General features: G+C 42.0%; 1 protein-coding gene across 12 annotated transcripts; it reads right to left on the bottom strand.

Annotated features, from left to right (window-relative positions):
- Positions 1-260: 260 nt before the first annotated feature.
- Positions 261-21,417, bottom strand: ZNF234 (zinc finger protein 234). 12 transcript variants are annotated; one of them, XM_008970794.5, is made up of 6 exons: positions 21,340-21,417; positions 20,588-20,641; positions 18,309-18,399; positions 14,060-14,186; positions 12,470-12,562; positions 261-6,393 (listed from the first exon to the last, which is right to left on the bottom strand). In XM_008970794.5, exons 3-6 carry the CDS (start codon positions 18,321-18,323, stop codon positions 4,526-4,528), a joined length of 2,103 nt encoding a protein of 700 aa, XP_008969042.2. In that variant the 5' UTR covers positions 18,324-18,399; positions 20,588-20,641; positions 21,340-21,417; the 3' UTR covers positions 261-4,525. The 12 variants fall into 12 exon arrangements, with proteins under 12 accessions (XP_008969042.2, XP_063456430.1, XP_054960108.2 ...); XM_063600360.1 differs by having other exon boundaries at positions 261-6,390; XM_055104133.2 differs by having other exon boundaries at positions 12,470-12,526.
- Between the last annotated feature and the right edge of the window lie 648 nt (positions 21,418-22,065).

Raw genomic sequence — 22,065 nt, 5'->3', positions numbered from 1 at the left:
AGCCTGTACCTGATTTCTTCTGGACTTCATCCCATGCACATTTTCCCTTTGCTCAACTGACTTGGTATCTTTTACTATAATAAATCATAGTGACTATGATAACATAGGGTGTCTTGAGTCCTTCTAGTGAATTACAGGAATGTGAAGGTGGTATTATCAATCCCCAGCATACCATGCACATTGAGTTAGCATGGACCTTAATGAGTAGCAAGCATCCAGTGAAGGTACACTGAAGAAAATCAATAGTGGAAAAAAGTCTCCCCAGTTAGATATAATTTATTGAGTAAAGCCCTTTAATCCAGCAGTTCACAACCTTTTTGGCACAGGGGACCAGCTTTGCAGAAGACAATATTTTTCCACAAGGTGAGGTGGGGGGATGGGGATGGTTTGGGGATGATTCAAGCACATTACATTTATCATTTTATTTTCACAAGGAGCGAGCAACTTAGATCCTTTCTTTAAAAAAAAAAAAAAGAGTTTCGCTCTTGTTGCCCAGGCTGGAGTGCAATGGCGCAACCTCGGCTCACTGCAACTTCTATCTCCTGGGTTCAAGTGATTCTCCTGCCTCAGTCTCCCAAGTAGCTGGGATTACAGGCACCTGCCACCATGCCTGGCTAATTTTTGTATTTTTAGTACAGATGGGGTTTCACTATATTGGCCAGGCTGGTTTCCAACTCGTGACCTCAGGTGATCCGCCCACCTCAGCCTCCCAAAGTGCTGAGATTAAAGGCATGAGCCACTGTGCCTGGCTGCAACCTAGATCCTTCACATGCGTAGTTCACAATAGGGTTCATGCCACTGATCTGACAGAAGGCAGAACTCAGCTTTGCTCACTTGCCCACTGCTCACCTCTTGCTGTCTGGCCCTGTTCCTAACAGGGTCTGTGGCCTAGGGGTTAGGGACCCATGCTTTAATCAACTACACTGAAAATATCACCATCATGTCCAAGGAATATGGAATGTTATTCAAACCCACTCTTTGTCCTTACTGGTTCCACATCCAGTAAGTGGACTGCACTATATTCTGCTCTTATGCACACTTTTTCCTCAGTGAACCTTTTTAAACATACCTCCCTAACATATGTATACCACTTTGTTTTCATTTCCAGGATTCTCTCTGTGTTATAGACTAATGCTTTAAAAAATGTAGCAAGCAAGGCCGGGCACAGTGGATCATGCCTGTAATCCCAGCACTTTGAGAGGCCGAGGCAGGCAGATCACTTGAGGTCAGGAGCTCGAGACCAGCCTGGCCAACATGGTGAAACCTCGTCTGTACTAAAAATACAAAATTTAGGCCAGGCACGGTGGTTCACACCTGTAATCCCAGCACTTTGGGAGGCCAAGGAGGGTGGATCACAAGGTCAAGAGATCGAGACCATCCTGGCCAACATGGTGAAACCCTGTCTCTACTGAAAATACAAAAATTAGCTGGGCGTGGTGGTGCACACCTGTAGTCCCAGCTACTCAGCAGGCTGAGGCAGGAGAATTGCTTGAACTTGGGAGGCAGAGGTTGCAGTGAGCTGAGATTGTGCCACTGCACTCCAGCCTGGCAACAGAGTGAGATTCCGTCTCGGGGGAAAAAAAAAAAAAAACAAAAAACTGAGTTGGACATAGTGGCATGCCCCTGTAATCCCAGCTACTCAGGAGGCTGAGGCAGGATAATCGTTTGAATTCGCGAGGCGGAGGTTGCAGTGATTCAAGATTGCACCACTGCACTCCAGCCTGGGCAACAGAGAAAGACTCCATCTCAAAAAAAAAAAAAAAAGAAGTGTAGCAGACATTAATTGCAAAGATACAATTGTTCACACTCATCCATTTATCCACGTATTCAGAGAATTTTTTTATTTTTAAAATTGGCTTCCAGAATCTATTACTTAATTATGATCTTATGTGCCATATAACGATATAGAACAATCATTTTGAAGGGATTATCATATAGCACTTTTCAAAATTCTAATGTACATAATTTACTGCTTTGGTAATACTGATGTTCAATAAGAAATTAAAAGGTAATTTATGGAATTATAAAATGGAAAAATACCACAAAATGCTCATTGCAAGAGAAAATTGCTTAAAAAAAAAGTATCCTTTACACATTATCTTACGCATGTACATACACACTCACTCATAAAAATGTATAGATTTCATTATGCTACAAAGGCAATAGTCTATGATCTTCCAAAGCCCATATTCTTTCTTTATCCTGTCATTACAGATACCTGCCACCATTTTAATGGCTTCAGGTCAATACAGGAATGAAAATATCAAAAGTCAAATTATTATAGAGGAACACACACTTCCATTTAAAACAATTCATTGACATCATTGATATGTTACTTAGTCTTTTTGGTATTTTAATCTCATAATCATAAATTCCAATTATATAACTTCCAAATCAGAGATATACAGTGTAAATTCTGAAAAACACTCTTCCTTAAACCCATGTTTTACTGCCAGCAATAGGGAAAAGCATGGTAAATGCCAATCCTGCCCAAATAATAAATTTGATAAAATTATCAAATTTCCACAAGTTGTTTTTGGTATTCGCTTAATGGGTGTGGGGCAAAAATATGGTAGAGCCCCTACCTCAGAAGTTTTTTTGTTTTGTTTTGAGACAGAGTCTTGCTCTGTCACCCAAGCTGGAGTGCAATGGCGCAGTCTCGGCTCACTGCAACTTCCGCCTCCCGGGTTCAAGCAATTCTCCTGCCTCAGCCTCCTGAGTAGCTGGGATTACAGGCACCTGCCACCATGCCCAGCTAATTTTTGTATTTAGTAGAGATGGGGTTTCACCATGTTGGTCAGGCTGGTCTCTAAGTCCTGACCTCAGGTGATTCACCTGCCTTGGCCTCCTAAAGTGCTGGGGTTACAGGCATGAGCCACCACACCCAGCCAGAAGTTTTAATAAGAGAATGCTACAGTTATTAGAAGGCAATCATGTCAAAGTCTGGATGGAAATGTGGAAAGTCAGAAATCAAATAAATTCAAGGGGGTTGATAAAAATTTGGCATTGGCAACTACTTCTGACACTTTAAAAGTGTTAGAGTAAACCCCTGCCTTAACATTAATGGATTAAAAACTCAATTGTGTGATATTCAGTAAATTCTTGTCAGGTTAATTAAATTTTTTTCAGTCTGCACTGTCAGAAAAATCACAAAATATACTTCAACTTGGCCGGGTGTGGTGGCTTACGCCTGTAATTTAACACTGGGAGGCCAAGGAGGTTGGATTGCTTGAGCTCAGGTGTTCAAGACCAGCCTGGGCAATGTGGTGAAACCCTTTCTCTACCAAACATACAAAAATTAGCTGGGTGTGGTGGCACGTGCCTGTGGTCCCAGCTACTCAGAGGGAGAGATGGGCGGATGGATGGAGCCTGGGAGGACGAGGCTGCAGTGAGCCATGATTATGCCACTGCACTCCAGCCTCGGTGACAGAGCAAGGTCCTGTCTCAAAAATAAAATTAAAAATAAAGGTACTTCAACTTATGTTTTATAAAACCTTTGGGAAACTAGACAGGCTCTCAATAAGAACCAAATTTGAGAGAAGAGACTAGAGAGAGGACAGGTGTCAACTGTAAAAGAGTAATATCATATTAATATTGTAGGCTGCAGTATCCAGTGGTTTTCTGCATTTCAACAAATGTTCATTTCTGCAAATAATTTTATTTTGCAGGTTTCTTCCTTTGGATACAATGTTCAAATATTGTGCATTTACTCCTTTTGATTCAGTTAACAAACAAGTATTGAGCACACCTACAAGCACTAGTCAATGTTAAGGTTGTATAGATTCAGCAGCAAAGTTCCTGCCCCCATGGAGCTTACAGTCTAATGGACATCAATTCTGGCACCTTCATCAGTATACTTTTTTAAAGCCCAGGTCAAACTCATTTTCTAAATCCTATTTCCTAGGTAACATGTCATAAATGTCAAAGTTTTGACAGAATGCTTTACTGTACCACTTAACAAGGGTTCTCAGCTGTGTGGTCACTGGACCACTGGGATATGTTGAGCTATTGCTTAAACACTGACTTAAATAAAACAAATATTTTAAATAAGAGAATGCTACTGTAATTAGAAGGCAATCATTTCAAAGTCTAGATGGAGGCCAGGGGCGGTGGCTCATGCCTGTAATCCCAGCACTTTGGGAGGCCGAGGTGGGTGGATCACATGAGGTCAGGAGTTTGAGACCAGCCTGGTCAGTATGGTGAAACTCCATCTCTACTAAAAATACAAAAATTAGCCAGGCGTGGTGGTGTGCACCTGTAATCCACTGAGGCAGGAGAATCACTTGAGCCCAGGAAGTGGAGGTTGCAGTGAGCTGAGATCGCACCACTGCATCCAGCATGGGCAACAGAGCGAGACTCCGTTTCAAACCAAAAAATAAAAAACAAAAAAAAGTCTAGGTGGAAATGTGGAGCATTACAAATCAAATAAATTCAAAGAGGTTGATAAAGAAAATTTTTCTCTCCTATGAAATCTGATTACAAGCATTCAGGTTGTACATGAGTTCTGTTTTTTTTTTTTTTTTAATCACCTTGTAGAACTTCCTCCCTCTGACAACTCTCTGATGTTCTTACTATTCTTATCATTTTCATAAAATGTACCAGCAGCATGAATTTTGTGATGACTTACAAGATTTGATCGCCAGCTGAACCTCTTACCACATATCTCACATTTGTAAGGTTTTTCCCCAGTGTGAACTCGCCTATGATACTGTAATTGTGAAGACCGACTGAAGACTTTACCACACACATCACATTTGTATGGTTTCTCTCCTGTGTGGACACTCTGATGAAGTTGGAGACTTGAGGCCTGACTGAAGTGCTTCCCACACTCCCCACATGTATAGGGTTTTTCTCCTGTGTGCACCCTCTGATGCATGTCAAGGTTCAAGCTCCACTTGAAGCCCTTTCCACACTCCCCACATTTGTATGGCTTTTCTCCAGTGTGGACTTTTTGATGGGCTTGAAGGTGTGCACTCCGACTGAAGCTCTTCCCACACTCTTCACATTTAAATGGTTTTTCCCCACTGTGAACTCTCTGATGGGTTAGAAGATGCGAGGCCTGACTGAAGACCTTCCCACACTCCTCACAATTATATGGTTTCTCCCCTGTGTGGATCCTACAATGAATTTTAAGATCTGCTCTACGACTAAATCCCTTTCCGCACTCTTCACATTTGTATGGTTTCTCGCCGGTATGGATCAGCTGGTGAATCTGAAGTCGTGAGCTCTGATTGAAGCCCTGCCCACACTCTTCACACTTAAAAGGTTTCTGTACACTATGTGCTTTCAGATGGATTTTAAGATATGAACTCTGACGGAAGGCTTTACCACATACTTCACATTTATAGGGTTTTTCCCCTGTGTGGACTACCAGATGCACTTGATAATGAATTTTCATTCTGAAGCTCTTCCCACACTCATTGCATTTGTATGGCTTCTCTCCAGTGTGGACTCCCTGATGGGCCTGAAAACTTGAACTGTAAATGAAACCCTTACCACACACTTTACATACATATGGTTTCTCTCCAGTGTGGATTCTCCGATGGGCCTGAAATTGTGAAGGCTGAATAAAGCACTTACCACATTCTTCACACTTGTAAGGTTTCTCTCCTGTGTGGACCCTTTGATGGATACGAAGGTTTGAGCTACAAGTGAAACACTTACCACAGTCCTCACATTTGTATGGTTTCTCTCCTGTGTGGACCATGCAATGATTATTAAGTGCTGATCTACGACGGAAGTTCTTACCACATGTATCACATTTGAATGGTTTCTCCCCAGTATGGATTCTCTGATGTTCCTGAAGATGGGAAGCATGTATGAAGGCCCTCCCACATTCCTCACAATTGTAAGGTTTCTCTCCTGAGTGTAATTTGCAATGTACAGTAAGTGTTGATCTACGACTGAAGCCTTTCCCACATTCCACACATTTGAATGGTTTCTCTACAGTGTGGACTCTCTGATGAGTTTGAAGATGTGAGCTCTGACTAAATTCCTTACCACACACGTCACACTTATAGCGTTTCTCTCCCATGTGGACTCTCTGATGAATATGAAGGGCTGAGATGTAACAGAAGCTTTTTCCACACTCATCACATGTATGAGACTTCTCTCCTGAGTGTAACTGTTGATGAAGATCAAAGTTGAAGACATCAGTGAAGGATTTTTTGTACTCATCACATTGGTAAAGTTTCTGTCCTGTGTGAGTTGTATATAGTCCTGCCCTAACCTGGCAGGACAAATCACCTTGTCTGGGGAACTGAGAAATACTTATCATAGAGTCTTCATACTTGATTAAATCACTTGCAATCTGTTTCCAGATTTGCCCCCAGTAAAGCTCTTCATGTCGTCCTGCTTCTGGAACAGTCTCCACCTCACTTTGGATCTTGTCTGCTGTAAGGACAGAGAATTCAGAGATGTGGAGGCTCTCTTAAAAGTTTTCAAGATGTCATACTTAGGCGAGAGCATGAGATTTTAACAAATCCAGAGAAGGTCCAGTTTGTGTAATGGTCTTTTCCACTGTGTATCATGATCTCTGATTTCCATGCCTAGATAAATCAAGAGGTGGTCCAATTGGCTGCTATCTACCAGGCATTAGACCATACCAAGTCTCCTATGTGAGACACAAGTTAGAAGTCAGAGTTAATTTTAAAAATTAATGTGATACAAATTGTTAAAGTACTGCCATTTCCATCAAATTTTAAAGTCAGTGTAGAATAATAAATAGTAAATTATCTAAATATAAAAAGCATAGGCCAGGCATGATTATGCCTGTATATCCCAGCATTCTGGGAGGCTGGGGCAGAAGGATAGTTTGAGGCCAGGGGTTTGAGACCAGTCTGGGCAACAAAGCAAGAATGTACCTCTATTAAAAATATTAAAAGTTAAAAAAAATGTAGATAATATAAATCAACAAGAACTTCAAGGGAAAGTAAGAAAATCAAATATTTTGCAGTTTAGGTTCATGTTACATATTCAAATTATTAAATAACCTGAAATGTTTATATTTACATGTTCAAAATACAGTTGACCGTTGAACAACACAGGTTTGACCTGCATGTGTTCACTTATACATGGATTTTCTTCCATCTCTGCCATCCCTGAGACAGCAAGACCAACCCCTCCTCTTCCTCCTTATAATTTTCTTAATAACATTTTCTCTTCACTTTATTGTAAGAATAAAGAATTCTTCCTTTATTATAAGAATATAGTATACAATACATTATAACATACAAAATATGTGTTAATTGACTATGTTATCAGTAGGTCTTTCAGTCAAAGTAGGCCATGAGTAAAGTTTTAGGGGGGAGTCAAAAGTTATACTTGGATTTTTTTACTGTGAGGGGAGTTGGTGTCCCTAACCCCCAAGTTGTTCAAGGATCAACCATATTCTTGAATATTCTGCATAACATATACACTTAATCTTATTTTTCTGTGTTGACAGACATTAAATGAGCTGACAACTATTATAAACTCTTGACCACTTCTAATATAACTTAGATTTAAAATGTTTAAACCCTTCTGAAAGGTTTATCCTTAATAATATTCCAAAATGTTTAATCTTGTATAAAGAGATATAAATATTTGGAAATTATTTTTTAAATGAACTCTTCCACAAAAGTTTAGTGGAAAGACGTACCTCTAAGAAAACTTTTACAGAGGAAAAACTTACTCCCCTCCTGCAGGAATAGTCATTTAAAAGCTGCCTCTTGGCAGGGTGCAGTGGCTCACACCTGTAATCCAAGCATGTTGGGAGGCTGAAGCCGGAGGATCACTTGAGCCCAGGAGTTCAAGACCAGCCTGGGCAACATAGCAAGACTCTGGCCCTACAAAAAAACTTTTTTTTTTGTTTTTTGTTTGTTTGTTTGTTTGTTTTTTTGAGACGGAGTCTCACTCTGTCGCCCAGGCTGGAGTGCAGTGGCGCGATCTCGGCTCACTGCAAGCTCCGCCTCCTGGGTTCACGCCATTCTCCTGCCTCAGCCTCCCGAGTAGCTGGGACTACAGGCGCCCGCTACCACGCCCGGCTAATTTTTTGTATTTTTAGTAGAGACGGGGTTTCACAGTGTTAGCCAGGATGGTCTCGATCTCCTGACCTCGTGATCCGCCCGCCTCGGCCTCCCAAAGTGCTGGGATTACAGGCGTGAGCCACCGCGCCCGGCCTACAAAAAAACTTTTTAAAAAATTGTCCAGATGTGGTGGCACACACCCGTAGTTAACATTATTTAGGAGGCTGAGATGGAGGATCGCTTGAACTCAGGAGTTAGAAGCTGCAGTGAACCATGATTTTATCACTGCACTTCAGCCTGAGGGACACAGTGAGACTTTGTCTCAAAAAAAAAAAAAAAAAGAAAAGAAAAGAAAAAGAGAAAAAAATCTACCTCCTCCTTTGTATCAGTAGACATTTGTTAAATGGTGTCTATATAACTCTGCCTTGAGTCATTTTATTGGAAAGTTACTTCAATATCCAGGTGACTGGAATGGTTAACATGACTTGCAGGCTGGGAGCAAGTACCTAACCACATACTGACTAAAATATTAGCAGATAAGCAGATGGTGAAACTTTAGCTTCTGTCAGCAAGTTTCCTACATGAGGACTAAAGGGAAAGAAAGTTGAACTGATAACATGTATTATTCTAAAAGCTGACAGTAATTTAGACCTCCAGAAAAAAAAAAAGTGAAAAAGAAGTAGACTCCAATCTTTCACAATTGAGATGGAGACAGGGAGAAGAAAAAGATGTCACAGTGTAAACTTTGAAAGCCACCCCCGCAGCAGGAGTTATATTCAGGGAGGAACTCTTCCCAGATAGTGAGATGGATGGTTCCTCACGTCTTGTGGGTCTCTGCTCAATGTCAGCTCACCAGTGAGGGCTGCTTTATTACTCATTGAAAAATAATGAATCCTGTCTTCACCCAATTCACCTCTAGCAACTTGAATTTGTCTATGTTCTTCACAGCACTTTTAACCACTGGACACACTAAGTTACTGGTTGTTTAATGTATGTCCTTCCCACCACAATGCAGCATCAATGAGGGAAGCATTTTCTAATTTTGACATAATACTCGTTTTACACTTTCCTACTTTATAACCATTGTCCAGAACTGTGCCTGTCACAGTGAATGCTCAATAAATGCATGTCAAATGAATAAATGAACCCCAACTTGACTTTTTTTGTGTGAGAATTTAAGCCAAGTCCTAGGAGAAAAGCATCTTTTCCAAATGTTATTTGAAATAGGAAAAGAACAGAAAATTGTAATTTTGCAGAGAAGCTGAAAAGTTGTACAAGATACAGGTATATCCAGGGTGAGGCTAATAAGAAAATTTGAAGGTGGCAAGAATCACTTGGGATAAAAAGAAAGCAGGAAGCCCTATACACTGGTTCCTTCTGAAGCTCTCAATGTAGGTAAGTTGGGCCTTTCACAACAGTTTTTCAAATTAAAAACTGTAGCCCTTTAGTGAGCTGTGAAATAAATTTAAAAGCTTGTAATAAGCATTCAGAATAAAAGAACCAGGATAGAAACTATCAGAGTATTACCACCAGCAGGAAAGGGGTCCTTCTGAAATGCTTACTAAAGCTATAATATCAATCTATACAGACATGAAATGTTTGTTTCATTGTTCTAATTTCAATGAAAAATGCATTTCTTGCTATGGCTCATGCTCAAAAGAGCTCAAAAACTTTGGTTCTAGAAGTTACCTGGTCCTTAATTAAACAAACTTCTTCAAATGGAAAGACAATTTCCAACCGTGACACCTTGGAAAAATATTCATAGGAGAGTATGTAACTCTTGGTATTTATATATATATGATGAATATATGATTATATTTAACAAACTGACCCTTAAAAATTGTAGTTTTTTTGAGGAGGACAAGTCTCTATGATGATGTAACAATTTTGAGCAAGAAGTTTCTTCATTTTTCCCAGGTTATAATGTCAACTAGTTGAAAATAAAAGCCAGGTCTTTATAAAAATAAAGGAAAAATTGTATGACATCTATATTCTTTAATATATGCTTAATGGCTACTACATTTGTAGAAAATAAAAGCACAGCATATTTTTGAACCAGAGAGTCAGGCAACATTCAGCTGTGTCAGTTTTGCCACTCAAATCTTAAATCTTCCACCTCTGGCACAGGGGAGGCAAAACCTGGGGGCAGTGATACGGATGGGCACTTTGGAACAAGCAAATGAGGTTCAGATGGGCAGTCTGCTGAAAAGAAAGCAGTTTGCAACCTAGTTACTATCTGACACCTTAGGAAATAGTTATCTTCTTGTGTGGGGAGCTATCTCAGAAGTAGACATCAGAATCTTCATTCAAAAATTATTCCTTCCCAGAAATGAATGTGTTCCATATGATGGAAGCCTCCAGGAAAGCCACTGGGAAGGCTTGTTACTCAGTGTGGTCACAACCACGATGCTTGTAAGTTTTCATGGTATGAGGTTCAAGTGCACACACAAACATTCACGTGAAGGGCACCTAAGGCAGAAGAAACTGGATGTGCAGCCATCAGAAAACAAATAACGTTCTGCAACCCCCTTCATTCATTTTGGTTTGTGTATGACCTGTCCTAGCTGCAAGACCCCTAGAGTGAGGTCACATCCAACCATTAATGCCTTCATTATGCCAACAGATATTTATATTAACAGATATCTGCCATGTAACAGGACTATTTAGGCACTGATGATAGAGTAATAAACAAACAAACAAAAAAATTCCTCCACTCTTGGAGATTATATTCCAGTGGGGAGAGAGAGGGGACAAGCAAGTAAACCAAAGTCTATGAGACACAAGAGAAGGCAGGGCAGAGAGTAAAGGATGGCATTTCCGGTAAGGACGTCAGAAAAGGCCTCCACTGTGAAATTAAAACTGAGCAGAGACCAGGATGAAGTAAGAGAGGGGCCGAGAGGATTGTAGGTGAGTTTTTCCAGGCAAAGACAAGGGCAAATAAGGGCTTTAAGGCAGAAGTATCTGTAGTTGGCAGAAAAATCATCCCCCAAAGAATCCACGTTCTAATTCTCATCCTAAGAATATGTCAGGTTATGACAAAGGGTAATTAAGGTTGCAGAGGGAATTAAGGTTGCAAATCAGCTGAACTAAAAATAGAAGGCAATTCTACATTATCCAAGTGGGCCCAGTGCAATTAGAGGGTCCTTATAAAGTGGAAAAAGGATGAAGAGAGAATAAAAGGGAAATGCAACTATAGAAGAATGATCAGAGAAGCAATGTTGCTGGCTGTGAAGAGGGCCACAAGCTATGAAATTTGGCAGCCCCTACACACTGATAAGGGAACGATACAGATTCTCCTTCCCTAGAGCCTCTGGGAAGAAACAGGGACGGGCTGACAGCTTGATTTCAGCCTAGTGAGACCCATGTTGGACTTCAAACAAAGAACTGAAAGACAATACATTTTTATCATTTAATCCACTCAGTTTGGGGTAATATGTTACAGCAGCAGTAAGAAATACAGTGTCCAGGTCGGGCACAGTGGCTCATGCCTGTAATCCCAGCACTTTGGGAGGCTGAGGCAGGCGGGTCACTTGAGGTCAGGAGACCAGCCTGGCCAACATGGTGAAACCCTGTCTCTACGAAAAATACAAAAATCAGCCGGACGTGGTTACAGGCACCTGTAATCCCAGCTACTTGGGAGGCTGAGGCAGGAGAATCGCTTGAACCTGGGAGGCGGAGGTGGCAGTGAGCTGAGATTGCACCACTATACTCCAGCCTGGGCGACACAGTGAGCAGTGTCCTTACCAGGTCTGGGCAACAGCAGGGAGGATGGTGTGGCTGGAAAAGATGGAGCAAGAGGTAGAATACAGGAGATGTAGTCAGAGACGCAGAGGAGGATGAACAGCAGACCACGCAGGACTCTATAAGCTCCTTTAAGAGACTTCAACTTTAAGAAAAATAAGAAGCCACTCAGAGTATTTTTTTTTTTTTTTTTTAGATGGAGTGTCGCTCTGTTGCCCAGGCTGGAGTGTAGCTGTGTGATCTTGGCTCACTGCAACCTCTGCCTCTTGGGTTCAAGTGATTCTCCTGTCTAAGCTTCCTGAGTAGCTGGGACTACAGGCGCTGGCCACCACACCTGGCTAATTTTTGTATTTTTAGTAGAGACGAGGTTTTGCCATGTTGGCCAGGCTGGTCTCAAACTCCTGATCCTCCTGCTTTGGCCCGCAAAGTGCTGGGATTACAGGCTTGAGCCACTGTGCCCAGCCCTGTACAAGGTCTTAAGCAGAGGAATGGCAATCTGACTTACATTTCCAAAGGATCACTTTAGCTGTGATATGGAGAACGCCTGTAGGAGAACATACTTTATACTATTAAGGGTGGATGCAGTGCGCCCAGTACGAAGGCTGTTGCAGTCATCCAGGACAGAGGTTTGGCAATTTGGACCAGATGGCAGCAAGAGCAGGGGAGAGAAGTACAACAGATGGACAATCACGTACAAGGACTCTTAGCTGCTTGGTTCTTACCTGATTTCCCTTTTCTTTGAATTGCTGTCTTCATTATATCAAGCTTTTTTTCCTTTTCTAAAAGGAATACATCATGTTTGAAGGGGTGATGCCCTAGAACATGCAAAGTCACATATTTAAAACACACTAAAGGTAGAACTGAACTTACTGGCAATTTGAATTACTACTGTATACTGATCAATCAATCAAAAGTAGTGTTTTCAAACACTTTTAGAAAAACCTAATGAAGAAATATCAGTATTTCAAGATCCAGACACATATACATAAATATGTGCTATAAAAACCTATTTCTGAAAGGAGTTAGTTCGCTTGCCTTAGGTAGACAGCAAGGGAAGGGTCTTTGGAGAGCCCCTGACCCATGGGTTAGTGCCTTATTTTTATATAACATAAAAAGCAGCCTGGAAAAAAAATTTAAGCTGCAGGCACCGATAAGAGAACTACCACAGGGTGTTGTACCTGGAGACATGCCCATGGCTGCACAGATAGAAAAACCTCCAGCCCATTTGGATAAAAGCTTGTACAAACCTCCAGCTCACTCAGATAAAGGAGCAAGGCCTGGCATAAGAATGCCTTTGTCCTTTGTATAGTCAGCGGGCTCCCAGGAAAAAGTTTCTTCTCCTTTTGTGGGCTCCAGTGGGTTCCAGTGGGCACTCTACTTTCTTTTTTTCAAACTGTAAGTCCGGTCTCTATATATCTTTACTTCAACCTGATTGGTCCCAGGCCAAGGTCCCGGGCCAAGCTAAGTCACACTTTCTCCAAAATAGCCCATAAACTAAGCACATTCCTTCCCCTTCCCAGTCCATAAAAACCCCAAACCCCTGCCTCATAGGGGGAATTCCGTTTGGGTCCCCCTCTCTGCTGGCAAAAAGCTTTCTTCTTTTGCTTATTAAACTTTCACTCTAACCTCACATTTCTGTCTGCACTCATTAATCTTCTTAAAAATAAAACAAAAAACTCCGGGTGTTATCTCAAACAACAGAAAAACTGTTACATCTTGGTACATTACTAAAATTACATTTCTAACCAATGTCTTTTTTTTTTTGAGACAGTCTCACTCTGTCACCCAGGCTGGAGTGCAGTGGCGTGATCTAGGCTCACTACAACCTCTGCCTCCTGGATTCAAGCGATTCTCATGCCTCAGCCTGCCAAGTAGGTGGGATAAGAGGCATGCACCACCACACCTGGTTAATTTTTGTATTTTTTATTTTTTGGTAGAGATAGAGTTTCATCATGTTGGCCAGGCTGGTCTCGAACTCCCGACCTCAGGTGATCCACCTGCCTCAGCCTCCCAAAGTGCTGGGATTGCAGGCATGAGCCACTGTGCCTGGCCCCCGTTTATTTTCATTAAATCTCCTCCCACAGGTTCTCACACCACTCATGCAATTTACCAGTTTTATTTGCTATGTATTCCATTAATTTTAGTGAACTCTGATATTTCTATCTCATTTTATTTCACTAAAAACTACTGATAGGAAAGTCAGGTCTACAAATGTAGGCGACTAATTCAAGACCTCCAAAGTGTTGAACCCCTGAAGACACAAAATCACTCCAAGAGACTGACATTGAGTGTTAGAAAGCTCATGTCCTCACCCACTGACAGCAGGTTCCTGAAGTTCTCCAGCATCACATCTTGGTACAGATTCCTCTGGACAGGGTCCAGCAGCCCCAGCTCCTCCTCAGTGAAGACCACAGCCACATCCTTGAAGGTCAGTCCCTCCTATAACATCAAACACACCTTGCTTCAGCCTTTTTAACAAACTCTTGAAAAGAAACAGCACTGAGAAAGTGGAGAGTATGTGGGGGGAGCTGGTCCAGATTTTCAGAGACTTAATGTGTAGATTTCTCAGCCCTTCTCCTTCCATCTTACCAATGCCACACTTTGATTTTCCTTAGTGTCAGTAAAAGTACATCAGTAACAATAGCCTTCAACATTTCCTTTGTGGCTTCACTGAGTCTATTTGTAAGTAACCATCTAGAACTCTAAATGACGCATCCTGAGCCATACAGGTTTCACCTTTCGGTAAATATTACCAATTGCCCCAGAAACATTTAGCAAGTCAGAACCAACATACATAATAACACCCACCTTCCTCCTCTCTCACATAGGAACGCTGGATGCTATCCCTTTGCATTAAAGTCTGCCAAACTAACAAGCTTTTGGTAACATATCTAAAACTGCTACGTAGTTTTCCTTCTGTACACCCAGGGCACACAGCACCAGCATTACCTGCAGCATTTAGTGTCATGATCTGGAGCCATCATGCCTCAGTGCACACAAGGGTACCCTTCAAAGTTGTGTGACCTTGGATAAGTTCACCTAGTTTCATCTTGATATGATAGTTCTTACATGACAGAGTTCTTTCAAACGTTGAACAAGAGACTACATATAGCATTTGGAATAGTGTATGGCACAGACTAAGTACCTAAGAAACATTAGCTATTATCTATTATTATTACCATCAAAAACTATTTCACCTCATTTCATGACTGTATATTATTCGAGGGAACTGATGATCTGCATCTACCTGTTCTAAATAATGAATATTTAATTTTCAATATTGTTTTCATTATAACCAATCCAGCAAAGAACATCATTTCACGTAGATCTTACTTTCTTTCCTTTTTTTTTTTCTTTTTTTTGAGACGGAGCTTCACTCTTGTTGCCCAGGCTGGAGTGCAATGGCACAATTTTGGCTCACTGCAACCTCTGCCTCCTGGGTTCAAATTATTCTCCTGCCTCAGCCTCCCGAGTAGCTGGGATTATAGGCATGCGCCACCATGCTCAGCTAATTTTGTATTTTTAGTAAAGATGGGATTTCACCATGTTGGTCAGGCTGGTCACGAACTCCTGATCTCAGGTGATCCGCCTGCCTTGGCCTCCCAAAGTTCTGGGATTACAGGCATGAGTCACCCGACCGTCAGATCTTACCTTCGTGTGTATTTAAAATGATTGCAGGCCATGCACAGTCGCTCACACCTGTAATCCCAGCACTTTGGGAGGCCAAGGATGGAGGATTGCTTGAGCCCAGGAGTTCAAGACCAGCCTGGGCAACATGGTGAGACCCTGTCTCTACAAAAAATACAAAAAATTAGCTGCATGTGGTGGCGTGTGCCTGTGGTCCCAGGTACTCAGGAGGCTGAGGCGAGAGAATTGCTTGAGCCCAGGTAATCAAGGTTGTGGTGAGCAATGATCACACCACTGTACTCTAGTCTGGGTTACAGAGTGAGACCCTGTCCCAAAAAAATAAATTAAACTAAATAACTGCAAATAAAAAATAAAACATCAGAAAAAAAGCACATTAAAAATTATGATCACATAATGGCAGATTTTCTTCCTTTTTTCCTGCCTCCCTAATCTTTCAAGAGAATACAAGCACTTGGCTGGGTGCGGTGGCTCACGCCTGTAATCCCAGCACTTTGGGAGGCCGAGGCAGGTGGATCATGAGGTCAGGAGTTCAAGACCAGCCTGGCCAATATGGTGAAACCCCATCTCTACTAAAAATACAAAAATTAGCCAGGCATGGTGGTGCGCGCCTGTAGTCCCAGCTACTCAGGAGGCTGAGGCAGAAGAATCACTTGAACCCGGGAGGCATAGGTTGCAGTGAGCCGTGATCGTACCACTGCACTCCAGCCTGGGCAACAGAGCCAGACTCTGTCTCAAAAAAAAAAAAAAAAAAAAAAGAGAGAGAGAGAGAATGCAAGCACCTTGCTTCTCTATATGATGACCAAAAGCAGGTTATAAATTTTCCAATGGTTTTGATAATCTAATTAGGAAGAACAATTCTATTATTCTTACTTACTTGATTATAAATGAATACCAATGTTTATTATGAATTTCATCTTTTTTGGCACCTGTGTGGTAAATATTTTTGCCCCAACTTGTTTTCTCTTAATACTCTGTAAGGTATCTTTTGTCACACCCACTAAAACACTTACCAAAAACCTCAACCCCTGATCCCCATGCTTCAGGGTACTCCTCAGAGATGTTCTTGTGTTGTAATGAGGTTGCAGAGGTTGAATGAACCACTTATTAGTAGAATTGATAGTAGAATGATGGCTGTAAACTAGTTCAACCACTGTGGAAGACAGTGTGGCGATTCCTCAGGGATCTAGAACTAGAAATACCATTTGACCCAGCCATCTCATTACTGGGTATATACCCGAGAAACCACTATCTGAGGGGGATATCCGTAGAGTAATTTAAAGACTTTATATAACCACTGTGCTAATCACTGTCCTTGTGCACCTGGAGTGCTGAGCATCTTAGTGCATCTGAGGTGCCACCACATTAGGAAGACAAGAGGTCCCCCACTACCTGTGGACGTTATCACCCAACAGGGCACTCCAGACACCCACACTACGGGTCATTCATTGAGAAATATTTGTTTCCTTCTGTCTCTCACTTTCACTTGAATGGAATGGCTAATGTTTCTGACCCCTGACTTTCTATGCCAATCTGAGAAGGTTTCTCATATTTCACCTGTTTAAGAGGAAGAAGAGACCACGAACCTCCTCATTCTGCTGTTCTGAATAAATACAGTAACAGAACACAAGTGACTGGCAAATCTTCCGTATCACTGGACATTTTAAATGAAGGTTATTACCTACTACTTTGGTCAAACTGGTTACTTTATAAAGGCAATAAGACACTAGTAAATAAAATACATACAAAGTATGATCGAGGCACAAAGCACACAGAATCTAGCTCTTCCTATGTGAAAACTCCAACAATATTATTTGTGTGAAGCAGCATTATAGCCTGTTGTGCTGTGCCATGTTATAGTATTCTATCTACAGCCAGTCACTGTGGCTCATGCCTGTAATCCCGCCACTTTGGGAGGCCAAGGCAGGCGGATCATCTGAGGTTAGGAGTTCGAGACTAGCCTGACTAACATGGAGGAGCCCCATCTCTCCAAAAAATACAAAATTAGCTGGGCATGGTGGCACATGCCTGTAATCCCAGCTACTCGGGAGGCTGAGGCAGGAGAATTGCTTGAACCCAGAAGGCAGAGGTTGCGGTGACAAAAAAATCAGCAGAAAGTTTTCAGAATTGATTTTTGAGGAAACGGTTATGTAGGAAAATTGTCATTGCAGTGTTATTTAAAACAATAAAATTCTTAAATCACCTAAATGTCCATGAATGGGAAGTAGTCAAAAATAAAAAGGCACATTAATTAAATGGGTATATGGCATAACCTCAAAAAATGAACATTATTTAGTACTTAAGGAAAAAATAACAAAAATGAGATATATGTCATGAATACCAATATAGTTATGAATGCACATTAGGAAAAGACTATAAGAAAATAAAAACAGCTAATATGTAAGCAGAGAAGTAAAGTAGGAGAACTGTTCATTCACACCAATTTTTCTACTCCATAAAATAAATACAGTTGTCGCTCAATACGCTTGGGGAATTGGTTCAAGGACCCCTGAGGATACCATAATTTGTGGATGCTCAAGTCCCTTATCTAAAATAGTGTTTGTACTACAGTCAGCCCTCCACATCCATTGGTTCCACATCCACAGACTCAATCAACCGCAAAAGGAAAATATGTATGGTCAGCTTTACATAGACTCAGGTTTCAATCTGTGGTTGGTTGAATCCACAGATGCAAAATTCAAAGACGCAAAACCCCTAGATGTGAAACCCACAGATACAGAAGGTCAACTGAAATAATAAAATAAACAACATCTAAAAACAAAGTCAACTCAAAAGGCAGAAGGATGCACTTAGCATAAACAGGTTCTCAAATGCCCGTTGTTCTTGAGTCTTCCTCAGGAAACATGAGAATAGTGAGATGGAATTTTAACAGCAAGAGTGGCAAGCCTTATTCACCTTGAATGTGGTCATTTTTCCTCCTGTTTCTGGGAATTTGCAGAGTCCTGAGTTATGCCATTTGAGAGAAGGCAGAATCGTGCCTGGAACACTATGGAAGACACAAAAAGAGACATGAAAGCGTGGCCAGGGATGTCCCCACCAACACAGATGTGTACTGTGAATTAGCCCATGAATGGTCACAGCGGCATTATTCATAATAATCCCAAACTGCACACAACCAAAATGCCCTCCTATGGAAAAATGGATAGACAAATCCTGGCATATCCATACAATGGAATCTTATTTGGAAATTAAGAGGAATGAAGTACTGACTCATGCTACAACATGCATGAACCTTGGAAACACTATGCTGAGTGAAAGAAGCCAGGCACACCAAACCACAGATTGTATGATTTCATGTATATGAAACGTCCAGAACAGACAAATGTTTATAAAGAAAGTAGGTTACTTGTTGATGGGGATTTAGGATAAGAATGGGGATTAAATGTAAATGGGCAAGAGGAGTCCAATTGGGGGATGAAAATGATCTAAACTAAATGATGATGATGATTACTACACTCAGCAAAGTTCCTAAAGATTACTGAATTGTACACTTGAAATGGGTGAATTCTGATACATAAAATACACCTCAATAAAGTTGGAAAAAAATTATTAATCTACATGTCATTTAATTTAACAGACTGCGTTCTGAGTCCATATTGATGGAATATTTACTTTTGAATGAATGAATAAGCAAACAGGGGAACAGGGGATGCTGGTCTTTACAGTATGTTGCCCACTAACAAGTATATCTACTCATAAAAATTAATTTAATTTTATTTTAATTTATTTGAGACAGAGTTTTGCTCTTGTTGCCCAGGCTGGAGAGCAGTGGTGCAATCTTGGCTCACTGCAACCTTCTCCTCCTGGGTTCAAGCAATTCTCATGCCTCAGCCACCAGAGTAGCTGGGATTACAGGCGCGCACTACCACATGTGGCTAATTTTTGTATCTTTAGTAGAGACGGGTTTTCTTTTTTTTTTTTTTTCTTTTTCTGTGACAGAGTCTTGCGCTGTTGCCCAGGCTGGGGTGCAATGGCGCAATCTCGGCCCACTGCAAGCTCTGCCTCCCGGGTTAACACCATTCTCTTGCCTCAGCCTCCTGAGTAGCCGGGACTACAGGTGCCCACCAACACGCCCGGCTAATTTTTTGTATTTTTAGTAGAGACGGGGTTTCACCATGTTAGCCAGGATGGTCTTGATCTCCTGACCTCGTGATCCGCCCGCCTCGGCCTCCCAAAGTGCTGGGATTACAGGCGTGAGCCACCGCGCCCGGCCAGAGAAGGGTTTTTGTCATGCTGGCCAGGCGGGTCTCGAACTCCTGGCCTCAAGTGATCCACAGGCCTTGGCCTCCCAAAGTGCTGGGATTACTCGGGCTGTGACCCTGAGTGCCTCAGTTCCATAACTCAGGACTCAGGCGTGACCCACCATGCCCTGCCCTCTTATACTATTTTTGCAACTTTTCTATAGACTTAAAATTATATAATTACTGTATTAAAGTTTTTTTTAAAAAATCAGGAAATAGTCATAGGACAAATAATAATGAGAAGAATAAGAATGAGCATGATAGAATATGGCAGGTCACTAGTTTATTATCTCTTTATTTGGAAATTTCCATGGATAAGCAGATAAATAGAAAAACATTGAGAAATGTATAATAAAAATTTTGTAAAACATTTATAAGTAATATAAACATAGAACCACTAAAACAAAATGCATTAGGAATTTAACCATTACTATCTTTACATCCTGATTTCATAGGTAATTAAAATTTTTGTATCTTCGTATTTCTGTAATTTCTGAATGCTCCACAGTGATACGGTTCTATTAGAATGTGAAATATTTGTAATAAATGAAACAAAATAGTTGACAGTTTTTAAAAACTGAGAAAACTCCAAGGCAATTAGCCTTGCTCTTAAGGTCCTTTAATCAAGTTCTAACTTACTTTCCCCACCTGAGTACAGCTAGTTCCTCTGCCTCAATGAGAATATATCCAAGAGATGATCAACTCGGGCTCTGACCCTGAATGCCTAGGTTCCAACCCAAGTTTCACCTCTTACTACTTGGATGACCAGTACCTCTCCACAGAGTCACAGTGCGGCTTAAACGTATCTAATTGTATAAATCCCCTAGAATTGAAGTTAGCAATTAAGGCTTAATTATTATAAATGCCCATGCCCTATTACACATGCTACAAAGATACAGTCTCTGTAAAAGAAAAATGACAAGTCACACTCACGGGGAGCTTTGCTTTCAGTAGCCAAGAAGTCAGTCCGCGCAGTCCTTTTTCAGGCTGGGGAAGGAGAAAGCTGTGAAACATCCTGACTGGGTCGCTGTCCCTGAAAAAAGTTAAATGCTCCCCTCCCTTCGTGGAAGTGGACGCAACCCTCGCCTTCCTAAAAAGAGGTCAGAAGGCGTCCGGGATCGTCCAGCGTCCTGCAGGGATCAGAGATAAGGGCTGGGGCTCCTGCTGCCGGAGCTCTGACCCCAGCGGGGGACCTAACAGGTTTCGTGGGAAAGTAACAAGAAACCACCACTCACCAAGTGACAGGGACTGCTTGTGTTGTGTAACCTATTCCAGTTACCAAAACGATTCTACAAAGATGGTCCTGCCGTCCCCATTTTAAAGAACAGCAAGGAGAGGCCCAGGGAGATTAACACGCCAACCTTGCACTGTAAAAAAGTGACTGCGCGCCTGGAGTGCAGGGAGGCGGAGTGGGCGAGCTCAGAGCCCCGGAAACCCTCAAACCAGGCGAGACGCGACCCAACCAAGTCCCAATGCCCCCCGCCTCCCGCCGCGGGACACGAGGGGAGCCCCAGCCCAAGAAGGCTCCGCTGACACAACAAAAGCCGCCGCCCTTGCCCCACCAAACCTCTGCTCTCCCACGAGGCTTCTTTTCCCATAACCGGACCACCAGGTCCCAGCGAGCCCCAATCTTAAGTCCCTAACATTAGGAGGGGCCCGCGAGTCGCGGAACTGGAACAAACTACCGTGGAATGTGCCGTGACAACCGCCCCCTCTTCCCTGGAGCGGAAGTGCCCGCAACTCCACTGATTGGCGGGACTACATTTCCCAGAATTCCCCGGATCCCCCTGCGTGGGTCAAACGGACCACGACTCCACTGAGCGTTTGGATTACACTCAGAATGCCGAGGGAAAAACGTTCAGAATCTCACCCTTCAGGGAAAAGCGTTGGGACTCCGCGGTGCTCCTTGCCTACGATTCCCGCACTGCCCATGGGGAACGAATCGTATATCGCTGAGCGCCTGGTAGGGAATGTGGACTGTGACCCTGAGAGTCGTCCTTCCCTCTGCCTGAGTCCTTGAGCGAAAATATTGAATAGACAGCAATTCCTGAAGTCTAAACGCCTCCCAGGACTACGGAGGATTATTGGAAAGAGAACAAGCGAGGAGATACAATCTTCAAGGACTAAATGGGGAATGACTTTTTAGGGGTCAGTAGATGACTGATGATTGATTACTATAAACTGATAATATGAGGCCAAAACTAAAAGTTGAAAGAGTGAGCAAGTACAATGGTTTGGGAGAGGCAATGAAGAACAAAGAAGGTGCCAGCCCCTACTCCAGACGCTGTGGTACCACTGGTTTGGCAGGAAAAACAATCATCATTTGAGAGGGCCAGTGGGGAAGCCCTGTCCTCATGGAAAAGTTATCTTCTTTCGTTTACACTTTTCATGGTATTATGTCTACTGAAGAG

Source organism: Pan paniscus, chromosome 20, assembly GCF_029289425.2.
Source record: "Pan paniscus chromosome 20, NHGRI_mPanPan1-v2.0_pri, whole genome shotgun sequence".
NCBI lineage: Eukaryota > Metazoa > Chordata > Mammalia > Primates > Hominidae > Pan > Pan paniscus.
The sequence above is the reverse complement of the archived record's forward strand: the minus strand, read 5'-3'. Positions and strand labels throughout refer to the sequence as shown.